Source organism: Osmia bicornis, chromosome 1 (assembly GCF_907164935.1).
Source record: "Osmia bicornis bicornis chromosome 1, iOsmBic2.1, whole genome shotgun sequence".
NCBI lineage: Eukaryota > Metazoa > Arthropoda > Insecta > Hymenoptera > Megachilidae > Osmia > Osmia bicornis.
In genome coordinates this window covers 4,678,545-4,690,997 of record NC_060216.1, presented here as the reverse complement: position 1 = coordinate 4,690,997, position 12,453 = coordinate 4,678,545, and the positions used below count along the sequence as shown (strand labels likewise).

Genomic DNA, 12,453 nt, shown 5'->3' with positions numbered 1-12,453 from the left:
TGATAAGAAATATTGCAAGTTATTTAATTGCGATTTTATTTAATATCGAAACGATTAAACTTGTAAACCGAGGGATGTATTTGTGTAAAACCACAAATTACCCTCCACTCGCGGAATTATTATTATTATTATTATTATTATTAGTGAAAGAAATAAAGGGGTTTCGCGTGTCACGACACCATAAATGTATTTTTGTTCCAAGTGCTCGAGGTGCATGCAAATTTTGCATTCAACACGCATCCCTTTAAGAATCAAAGGTACGTATGCGACTCACCTGGATGAACGCGACGCCTAACCCCTTTTCCACCTTCGCGAACGTATTCTACCTGACCCAATGCGTGACTGGCGCATTCTGGGTACCGCCGGTACCTTTTATAACCTCTCCACTCGTCAGCCCTGCGCGGAACGCCACGCAGTCTCTGTGATGCACAGGGACGTGCCTGCGTGGGTGCCTCTTGTTCAACAATTTTTTTTTTCTTTTTTTAAAGAAAGTGTAACCATTTTAGCAACGAAAAGGTCACTTTCAATTTTCAATATTTAATTTTCAGAAGCTGTCGAGGAAATATTTGATTAACAACTTTATTGCGAACTTGCTAGAATTGAAATAGAAATCATCGGATGAAAAATTCAGAATAAAAGAGAATTATTTTTTAGTTTACCAGACTGACAAACGGTTATCGGTTGTAAAATTTGTGTTGGGTGGAGAAATGGTACCTCAACGCGACCACCAACTACACGACCATACAACTGACAACTGGTAAGCCAGATGGTATTTCTAAGGTTTTCAGACCCATGAACTCGCCAGTTCCTACGCTTCTCTGCTGGATATTCTACCTAAGCCATTTAAATAAACATTTCTACCACTTCAATTTTCTTAAAAATTTTTCTGCAATTTCCAATTTGTAATCTTGATCTTTGTAATAATTAATAAATTTACAAGTTGTTTTTTTTTCTGTAGTAGAATAAAATTAGGTCATAGGGGTTGTAAGATCTTGTTTCAAGCAGTTCAGTATTATTTTAACTAACAGTGTACACTCCGCGTTCTACGTGATGTAGATTGTAGAGTACCTAGGTTTCCAATTACTCTAACTAAATCGATAACGTGGTCGTAGTTTCAACTAGCCTGAAAAAATGTTTACTTTCCAAACGTATTTGTATCCCGCAAATGAGTAACAATCTTACTGTTAACCGAATAAAGGAAACAAAATAAAAAATTAAGAATAGGAAGCCTGAAAATTGATATCTGACTTCAATTTCAAATTGAAAGTTGAGAATTTGAAATTTGGACATTGAAAACAAAAAATTTAGTCTGAAATTTGAAAGTTAAAAAATTGCAAATCTAAAAATTGAAAATAATTGAAAATGAAAAGCCTGACAATTAAAATTGAAAAATTGAAAACTAAAAAATTGAATCATTATATCCTTAATAACAACACCTGTCCCTTTTTATTAAGGAACCCTAATTAATCTATATATAAAAAAAGAGAAAAATGTCTATGTAGTTGGAAAATGTACTCAAATATTTGTCCCAAGGATAATAAAAAAGGATTTAGGATAAAAATTAGAAACAGTGTCACGTAACTGAATAAATTTGGTGGAAATTAAATCATTCCAGTTCCTTGAAGAGGCGGACAAGGAACGAGTCTGGAGAGTCCAATTAAAGATCGAATAGCGGATGGATACGTGCTCGAGGACCAAGAACAATCTCCTCGATAAAATGTATAATTACTTTAAGCCGTGATCTTCTTTGCATCCCTTATTTCACGAAAGCTTTAAAAATCAAAGCGACTGTTCTTTTACTGCCACCTGTTTCGAAGGCACTCGACGAAATTGTTTCGTGTGAACTACAGCCGATAAAACAGAGACATATGAAGAGCTTGTACGACTTTACCAACAACCAGCACCCGCGTAATTCCGCAGTTTGTCAGAGCAAAATAAATGTGCTTCTGATATATGATCGACCCGTACTACTTGTGCCACTGAAACGTACAATTGTACTACTTAGTACCCTTATTTTATTCATTTGCTATTTTGTTTGCGTTTGTAATTAATTGAATACATTTTGAATAACAAATTGCACTCAATTTATTTACCTGCTGTATGTTTTGTTGATAAAATTGATTAATGTATTAATGAAATATATAGAGTCAATAATTGCTGCTGTCCCAAATTCTATGTAATTGAATAATTAATTAAAAGTAAATAGTAGATAAATGCTGAATAGTATTAGTATTATACTGAAAGTGTAAGAAGTAAACTACAAGATTTTTTGTAAGTGCACCCTTTATTCCTACATATCTGATTCATGATTGACTTATACTATTTGTTCAGCCAGAAAGATTAATTAAATTTTAATCTAAGAGACTATTAAGTGTTTGAAAAATATTTTCATTTTAAGTAACTTTCTGGGTTGACAATTATAATTATCAAGGATGATGCTTAGCCTTCTCACCCCTTTTGTCAACAAACTTTTAAACTAGTCCCTGGTCTGTGTATATAACTCATCCAACTTTCCAGGTCTGCTTTTCATCCCTTTGGACATTCCACAGACCAGCATTTAATTTTTATCATCCTTTCCCTATTTCTTTCAAAGTAAACTTTAAAGTATATACGAATATTAAATGAAATTTATGGCGAAACAAATTTCCTTTGCCTCTGAACTTTACAGTAGTCATTAATTCTTCAAGGTTATTGAAATTTTCCATTTAAAACCGTTTTTAATTCTTCAATATTCCTCAAGCTAAATGAAAGTTCATTAATTGTTCAATTTGGAAAGGTATTCTTGTTGGCTTTCCGTCAGACGACGAGGTATTTTAATTCACTGATATCAAACAATTGCGGAGAATAGTTGAGAACTATGTTCGAACAAGATAAACGTGAACTGTAGCGATGTCAGACCATGCGTAGTTCATACTACTTGCTACTAGTCAGCCCCATTTCAGTTTTAACTTAACTTGCAACATTTAAATTGGAAGTTTGCAATTTTCAATTTTCAAAAGGATTAATGTTAAGAAATACTGAACGCGTCTAATGATCTCTGTGTCACAATTAATGAAACAAGAAACGTGTGCCAGTGAAAAGAATCGTCAACAGTTAGGTAAATTAAGCTTTGCCATTAGTGAAAAGAGGTCTGCACTTATTAACAAAAGAGAAACGTTCTTTCATCTCTACTAACTATAACGCTAGGAAAAAAAAAAATTGCATGACTCAGAGGGAACAATAATTAGTCATCCATCATATTCTCGTGTCTCGACAGTAATAAATTATACATCCTATTATCATCTTTCTTCGATCGCAAAAACATTTTCTAAAGGGTGGAACGTTTAATGATTATACAGAAACTGAGAATGTTATCAGGAATTATTTTCAATTAAAAAACACTGATTTATAAAAAATCATATTTCAAATATTTCTCGAATGTTCATTCTTTTCTTTTTTGTACGATCATATATATGTAATGACCTGCATCATCAAGAAGGTGTTAAGAACTTAAGAAGCTTCGAACATTAAATCCGATCAGTAAATCTTAACTGTTGACGTAGTGGCAACAGGCGAATAAATAGATCGGTCGAACGCAGAAATAAAACAGTTGGAATGCGACGAGAAACACAATGACTCACACGTACGTTCGCATCATTAGGCTAACATTTACTTCTATAGAGTAATTTGTAAAATTGAACAGTGGAAGCTTGCAATTCGAAAAATTGCCAATTGGAAATTCAACAAATTGCAAGCTTAAAATTCGAAACATTAATAACTTGGAATTTAAAGCTTAAATTTTAGTAAAGGTTAAAATTTTAAAAATTGCTAATTGGAAACTGAATATTTGAAATTTATTGACCCAAATCAAAGGTATTGGTCTAATTCAGAATCTGTGCAGCAGTATGTTAATAATTTGGGAATTCACGAAAGCGACCGAGACTAGGGATAGAATGTGGGTCACAATCATTGGTATTTTAACTATCAATAGCAAGAGATATTAATAAATTTTCAGATTAATAACTGTGCAACATCGTAACACTTTTAAGTCTATAAGTAAAACAAGTGTGCCAGTATGAAACTTAATGGTCTCCAGTTGTCGAGCGACCTGTTTATTGATTTATCAGCATCAGAAACGTTTCTTTTCTTGCACACTTTGAGGTGAACGTTCTGTAACCTTTGACCCTTCACCTTAAGATTGGCAGAGTCGTTAGCCATCCAGCACTTGGCACCTCGGCTACGTTGAATGGCCTATTATCTCACTTCAAAGGTAACCGTTTCATTGGAATTCAATATTTTAAGCTCGATAAAAGATAAGTAGGAACATGTCTCAATAAAAGATGATTAATATTATCTAAGCTTATGAAACTGTCATAGACAGTGTTCGCGTTTATCGTGAACCGATAACTATGACGGAAGTTGGAATTTATGTTTCCTGGAAACGTAATGCACGGGGAATTATCAAACCTTGAATCTGTCGACAGAATACCATAAATATGAGTAGTGTGCTTTCCATTTTCAATTCTAAAGTTTTCTATTCTCAATTTTTCAATATGCAATTTCTTAAGTTCCGAGTTTTTAATTCCTAATTTCTCAAATATTAAACTTTCAACTGCCAATTTGCAATTTTTCAAATTTCCAATGGCCAATATGCAATTTCTTAAGTTTCGAGTTTTCAATTCTTAATTTTTCAAATATTAAACTTTCAACTGGCAAATTGCAATTTTTCAAATTTCCAATGGCCAATATGCAATTTCTTAAGTTTCGAGTTTTCAATTCCTAATTTTTCAAATATTAAACTTTCAACTGCCAATTTGCAATTTTTCAAATTTCCAATGGCCAATATGCAATTTCTTAAGTTTCGAGTTTTCAATTTCTAATTTTTCAAATATTAAACTTTCGACTGGCAAATTGCAATTTTTCAAATTTCCAATGGGTAATATGCAATTTCTTAAGTTTCGAGCTTTTAATTCCAGATTTCTCAAATATTAAACTTTCAACTGGTAAATTGCAATTTTTCAAATTTCCAATGGCCAATATGCAATTTCTTAAGTTTCGAGTTTTCAATTCCTAATTTCTCAAATATTAAACTTTCAACTGCCAATTTGCAATTTTTCAAATTTCCAATGGCCAATATGCAATTTCTTATGTTTCGAGCTTTTAATTCCAGATTTTTCAAATATTAAACTTTCAACTGCCAAAATTGCAGTTTCCCAATGTTAAAAATCTCTAACTAGGCTACAGATAAATAACGTCCAGTTTAGAAGAAATTAGGTCCGAGCCGAAGGAGGGGTGTGGCCATGGAGTACATCAGACTGTCGGGCACCCATGAACAAACCCCAGAACGCTAGGCGTTCCATATTTCGAGTTATTGCCGGCGGTAATTGCATCGGAATGGAATCGATGTTGGCCGACTTGCCAGAAGAAAGGAAAAGAGATTCGCTACGCGTGCATAAATCATGGGACACCTTACTGTTCAATTCAAAACACAAGGAGCCTCGAGTATTTTCTTCGCAGTTCTCTCGACTTTAACTTGTACCTAATAATTCTTCGCTTGCGTGCCGAGGCTATTTTGTTTCTCGCAGTAATAAAGATTATTTGTTGTTACAGTCGCGTCACATGGTTGCTATGCATCCGTCGACAATTAATTATTCATAAGCTCGCGTTAATTTGACGAAGTGTTATTCATAGAAATTATATAAAATCTAATACAAATGAATTGTTCCAATTGTTTAATTAAGTTTTCTCCAGACAAACAGCGATCTAACCATGGAACTGTCGATGGAAATGTAGCGTGTCCATTAGCAAACTTATCGCGGCTGTTAACGATCGCATAAATAATTCATTCGCTCTCGCACGAATGCGTTTTTAACCCACCAACGACCCCGCTATCGTAGCTGAAGAGAAACCTGAAGAAGACCAAAATAAATGATCCAAATGAATTTTATTTAACAACGTGCATACAAAGAGAGTTTAAAAATTATTTCACAGATGAGAAAGGGGTCAGATATCGCACGCGACCTCGCGAACACGAAAGCAACTTTACCTTCTGTTTGCGATTGTGCTACTTGTCGATTAAGAGAATTAAAGAGAGAAAAAAAAAAGATCGAATCTGCGTAGCGGGAAGTCGATCGAACACGGTCAATCGATATCGCACGCGAGTGCTTCAATCAATGCGGCCTTGGGTTTAACTTGTCGTGGGTGTATTTGTCTCCGATCGATTGATTTCGAGGAAATTCAGGGTGGAAAAAGGCGAAGACTGCAATTTTTTTTAAATATGCATTGTAACAACCCCCGAAATGTGGAGTGGCTTTTACAAAATTTTAAAATTCTAAAATTTAAGAATACAAAAATTCCAGGACTCCGAAGTTTCCAAATTTCCAAATTCCAAAAATTCCAAACATTTTAACGTTTCTATGACACCTGGCCCACCTCCGAAAAAAATCCTAGTTACGCCAATGGTTGAACAAGAATCAAAGAATAACCGGAATTTTATCAATTTTTCTGTTTTCCAATCGAGAAGTGTTCGATCGGAAAAAGTGGATTTCAGACACGTGGCTGAATCGGTTTTGGCACTTTTCCACTCAACTACCGCTGTCAGTGAAATAAATATATTATTCGAGCCTACGTGTCAGCCTTGGCAAGAAACTTCGTTTCCCAACAGGATAATAATTGATTGAGAGAAGCTGACATAGCGTAAACACGAATTTCTACCAATCTACTAATCTTATGGACATTTAATTATACTGTTGTCTTTGATTTTTTTTTTTTAAGATCCTAGTAAACAGAAACTCGAAGGTCTTTGAAATAAATAAAAGATTCTTTCATGACCCCGAATGCCTCGAAAGGTTCAGCCCTATCACGCGACCAAGTTCGGGGTTCAACGAAATAGGAGAGATTTCGAGTTTGCGACAAGCGAGAAAATCAGGTTAACCTAGAAACGAAGGGAGGAAAATCTTATTTATCACCTGGACAAACGAGGCTAATGAATTTTTGAAGGGAAAAAAAATTTCTTCGAGCTAAACATTTTTCATTCCAGAATGATAGAATCGAATAGACGATATCGCGTTATCGATGATCCTTCGTGAGCTGGAATATCTGAAACGTGAACCACTCGTTCCGAATAAAATTTTCATACATTCACCGCCGATATTGCTTTGCAAAGAAGAAAATGCTTCCACAGACGCATAACTCAATGGCAACGTGCCTCTACTTTATACGTGACAAAGTATGTTTTTATAATTTGAAAAACATCTAATATCATAGCTAAGCTCTGAAATTCTTCGATGACTAAGAAATGAAACAGCAACACGACTGTGTAGTAAACAAACGGAGGATATTATTCCGAATGATGATGATACATTTCCTGCGATTATTGCAATCGTATGAACAGATTTCGTGATATACAGCCCTGTTCGTGACTGGAATTTTCAGAATATCCTCCTCAAGGATAACGAATGAAAAATAGAAATAGAAGGCCGAGAACTTCAAGTTTGTAATTTGAGAGATTTACTGACCTTCGTTTTACAACGAGGAATTGCAATTAAAAAATTTCAGTGTCCCGTGGAATAAACTAAATATTGTTGATTAAGTTACCACATTGAAGTGCAAAGGTCATATTACGGGGTAAGGGGTAGTTCTGTAATCACTGAGGAATTTTTAAAAGAATCTATCATTTGTCTCTGTTTCTAAATGAAATTCTTTTCATATACACAAAATTTGAAAAATTCACAAATATGCAGCATAAATGGGAAAAAATTCCTCAATTCAACAACATATTTCAAGATCATCGAAATCGATGATGGGACTTTTATGCGTAATTATCAATAATTTGTTAATAAATAATTTATTCTTTTATAAATACAAGTAGTCGCCTTTGTTTATTAATTGTTGAAACAATAATTACTAAGCGTACTATGAATAGCGCTCGAGATAATTGATAAGAGGCATTGCTTAACAAAAGAACACTCTTGTGGAGATATAAAGTTCATGCTGCAACTATTTATCGCGAAAGACCAGTTGATTACTCAATTAAAAGGTTAAACGAATGTTGCGCTGCTAAGATGATCAGAGCTCCATTGAATCATCAGACCATCATCAATAATATTTCAAACAATGCATCATAAATGGTTACTAAGAAATTTTTAAATTTACCCACCTTAGGGTGTATACGTATCGCGATCAGATAATTGAAAATTATCTCCACGATTTTACCATATTATCTGAATACGAATAATCGTTTATTTCAACATGAAAATTACTCACCACCGTTCTTAGCATCCTCCTTGGCCTCATCCCCGACTGGCTGCACGCTCTCCTTGCTCGTGTTGCATCCCATTTTTTACTGTGCTCCTTTAAATCCTTCCCGATCTTTATCCTCGAATCGCAAACGCCCACCGTTTCTCGCGACACTCGTGTTATTCGCGATTACGATTGAGCAAGTACTTTTCTCGTTAACATCGAGTCATCCGTATAAAAGACGCTAATCACGAGGAAGCTTCAACACGTATATATACTCGAAAAATTGTCTTTATTTGAGAAGGACGCAATATTCGTTGGTACAATAAATCACAGAGCGTACGGATTAAAAAAAAAAGAAGTAATTTTGACTGGAGGTGAACGACACGGCGTGGTACCGGCTTACGTTACTCAGGGGGAAAATATACAATTATTTTGTGCGGTTGGTCAAACTGGACGTATAGGTGGATTATTTAATTCTTATTTGGCCGACGAAGGTAATCTACGGTATTAAAAGAGCGTACAAAAGCTACAACCGGCGAACACTAAACCCTAACCTACACGAGACGAAGAACACAGATATCCCGTCGGTGTCGCGAGGCGTACTGACACAGCCGTCGACCCTGCCCTTGCGTCTCGACTACGCGAGTCGATATATATTTGCGATTCGATTGTGCGTACGCATCTACGGTCGCGCGGTGACTTTACTTGAGAATCTGCTTGAAGAAACAAGCGTCCCAGTCGCTTTAATTTATTTAGGCTCTCCTAAAAAAGAAATCTATGTTGCAAAAATATAGGCGGGAAATTCAAATTATGAAAAATACATTTACAATGCAATTCGCCACTCCCAACTCTGGTGTGTACTTTTAGCTCTCATTGATTTCACAAACTTGCTTGCAACGAGCAGACTGGTGGCAGACAGGCGCCAGCTTTCGTACTCGTCTCGTTTTCTGGAACGAATATCGATTTTACGGTTTTGATAATCCCACACGGATGATTCATGCTCGCGTATATTTGTTTCCGGTTTATGTCTCGCGTGACTTGGATTAAAGAGCAGCGACAAACAGCTGTCGCCTTTTTTAAATGTTTCTTTAACACGCGCGGATGATTTTTACCATGGAGATGCTTGAGATAGACAGTTAGAACGATTATTAACGAATTTATAGTGTTGTTTATTAAGTAGAAATTGTGTTTTACAATTTCTCGTCGATAATTTATAGAAAATAGATACTTTTATTTTACATGTCCGAAGTGCTCCATTTGTAAGCTTCTTCTTGACGCGCTACCTTCGCGTTTTGAGCCTCGAACCATCGTTTTTCGTATCCATTACTTCTATCCACCCCGTCCCATCTGTGACCCGGTTTAATACCAAAACGATTTGGCATATATGATCCTTGGTACGATGGTCGGTCTGAAAACATAATAATTAAGATATAAGTATACTCCTTGATGACAAATATATTAATAAACAATTAAATTTAAACATTCTCTTACCTGGTTTCCTCTTGCCTTCCTTTATTTGTTTCTGTTTGATATATTCCAACATGGGATCACCTTCTCTCTCCTGTTCTCGGAGTCTTTTATCTAAATCAGCATCATCGGCATACCTTGCTAATGGTTTACTCATTTCATAGAGATCATCTTTTAATTTCTCTTCACGATCCTCTACCTGTTTCAAACTGATCAAGAAACATACTCTTAGGATCTTCCATATGGTTTTGTGTTGTAAATTAAATTTTGTGCTACTTACCCTGCTCCCCATTTAGCATATTTTTCATTCAATTCTGATTGTCGCTTTTGTTTCTCACGTTCCTCGGCCGCTTCAGCTTCTAAGTTACGTTTTCTTCCAGTTTTTGAATCGCGTAGAACCACTGCTTGACCGACCCCGGTAACTTCTTTGCTAAGCTGTAAAAGAAAATAAATTTTGTAAATTTATTCTAAATTAAAAGAGCAAATGAAATTAAGTACCTTGTTGAAGTGTTCAGCTTCTCGTTTTTTATGCGCCTCTGTTTCTTCTCTTAAAGCCCTGGCATTTTGCAATCCTGCTGTCTTTCCATCTAATGTCTTCTTCATTCGTCTTTCATTATCTGCATAGTCAGTATCTCTATGCCTCGACTTTTCCTTTCTAGAAGAATTCTCTGTGTGAGAATCGCGTTTATATTTATCATCCGATCTATTCCTTTTAGACTTATGGAAATCATTGCCATCTCTGCTAGGGCTAATATCTCTATTCTTTCTTCGAGGTGGGCTCATATCTGAATCATAATATCTCCGATATGGCTTGGAACTCTTATCAGAATGTTTATAATTTTTTTCTTTGTGTGAACCTCTATGCTTATGTTCCCTCTGTGGACTGAAATCATTATGTCCAGAGTGTGAATTTTTATGCTTTTTATTCTGCCTCGGTGGACTAAGATCAGAGTCATAGTTTCTATGCTTTTTATTCTGCCTTGGTGGACTAAGATCAGAGTCATTGTTTTTATGCTTTTTATTCTGCCTTGGAGGACTCAGATCAGAGTCATGGTTTTTATGTTTCTCATTTCTTGGTGGATTTAAATCTGAATCAGAGTACTTTCTACTTCTCCTAGGAGGGGTTAAATCTGAATCAGAATCTTTCCTATTTCTTCTAGGAGGACTTAAATCTGAATCATTTTTATCTCTATGTTTTATGATCTTTTTACTCTTTCTTGGTGGACTCAAATCAGAATCAGATCTCTCTTTCCTCCTTGTTTTCTTTTTAATTTTACCAGTTGGAATGTCTGTTGAACTATTATCACTGTCACTATTATTTTGTGAAGCTTTGTGCGCATGTTTCTTAGACTTCCTTCTAGGTGGACTTAAATCGCTATCTGCATCTGTTTTGTTCTTTTTGGATACTCTCGGAGGAGATAAATCATTATCTAAGTGTTTCTTTTGTTTTCTTGCTGGAGATAAATCATGGTTCTTTACTTTTTTAGATTGTTTGTTTTCTTTGTTAGAACTGGTGACGGTCAAGTCTCCACCTTCGTCATCCGCTACAATTTTCCATCTCCTTTTATCCGAGAAGTCAACCGGTCCACGTTCATCTACTACACCAGCAATTTGAGGTGCATCTTCTGCATCCACGAAGATATCAAATTCATTTTCTTCCATAGGTCTCATGTTCTTCAGGTCTATGTCATCATCAACGATTTTAACTCTGCAAAACACATCTTAAAATTTGTGCAAGGAAACGAAGAGTCTTTGTAAAGGATCAATTAGTTTCTAAAGTTATAATCAATTAGTTTCTCTCCTCTTAAAATTTCAAAATACTTCCTGGAAGGTGTGTTAAACAATTACTATAACCTAAAACACAAGGGTCTCCTGTTGAAACTGGCAAGAAAAGGTATATTATATGCAAATTGAAACCTACGTTTTAGTTCCTAGTTTCATCTTCTTCTTCTTTTTCTTCTTTTTATCGTCGCCATCTCCGGAGGACAAGTATTTCTTTAAATATTCTTTCTGATCTACAAATTTCTTCTCCATCGCTGAAACGCGCAACTTACGCTACTAGAATGCTTCACGCGTTGTTCACATGGGGACACTGTGATCGCTATTTAAACAGTCCCATAATAATAGTAGCAAAAGAAAAGAAATATAGAACGCAACATTTATTATCAAAAAACTAGATTAAATTAAACAATAAATTAAAAATTTTACTTCTAATTTTTATTTTGAGCGATCAGATAGTTTCTGGATTTTTGAATAATTTCGTTACTGCATTTTAAACTTGTAGGTAGGATCCCTTAGCTGCGAAGCTTTGCTTTCCCTATATGCGTGAGCTTAAAATCTGGATCAAGAACTGGCAAGAACTGGACAATCGCAACTCGATCTTTGCTTGAAAACTCTGTTTTTTTCATCTTACTTTTACAATGGGTTGATATTCAACTGATATAAAACAATTTTAATTAGAAAAACAGTTATAATTGGTAATAATTAGATTAATCTAAAAATTGAAAGATGTGTCAAAACAAATGACAGATATCATGAAATGTTGATTTTGATTGAAATCTTCCCAACTTTGCGCTACAACCTAACTTACAGCTGTATTCGCCAATAATTCTCGTTTAAATATTCACTTGCTACTATTATTATGGGACAGAGGGAGTATTTCTTTGTAAATATTAATAAAATTTCCATAGTTTTAATACTTGGTAATATAACATGAAATATTAAAAATCTTTAATGAAAAACCTCGCATGGTTTAAGGGAACAAGG

At 35.0% G+C, this 12,453-nt stretch overlaps 2 protein-coding genes across 3 annotated transcripts in view; both read right to left on the bottom strand.

Moving 5' to 3' along the window:
• The window catches only part of LOC114880431 (HIRA-interacting protein 3), a 29,489-nt gene extending 20,349 nt beyond the window's left edge, over positions 1–9,140 (bottom strand). Inside the window, exons 1-2 of the mRNA XM_029196429.2 lie at positions 9,048–9,140; positions 8,245–8,982 (exon numbers count right to left, since the gene is read on the bottom strand). Coding sequence (XP_029052262.1) covers positions 8,245–8,317 — 73 coding nt within the window. The 5' untranslated portion in view covers positions 8,318–8,982; positions 9,048–9,140. The remainder of the gene's footprint in view (positions 1–8,244; positions 8,983–9,047) is intronic.
• Positions 9,141–9,368: 228 nt separating this feature from the next.
• Positions 9,369–12,382, bottom strand: LOC114880429 (BUD13 homolog). 2 transcript variants are annotated; one of them, XM_029196426.2, is made up of 5 exons: positions 11,609–12,382; positions 10,186–11,395; positions 9,968–10,122; positions 9,712–9,896; positions 9,369–9,628 (listed from the first exon to the last, which is right to left on the bottom strand). In XM_029196426.2, the coding sequence occupies exons 1-5, from the start codon at positions 11,719–11,721 to the stop codon at positions 9,456–9,458; spliced, it is 1,836 nt and encodes a 611-aa protein (XP_029052259.2). In that variant the 5' UTR covers positions 11,722–12,382; the 3' UTR covers positions 9,369–9,455. The 2 variants fall into 2 exon arrangements, with proteins under 2 accessions (XP_029052259.2, XP_029052260.2); XM_029196427.2 differs by having other exon boundaries at positions 10,186–11,541; positions 11,609–11,701.
• Positions 12,383–12,453: the final 71 nt, after the last annotated feature.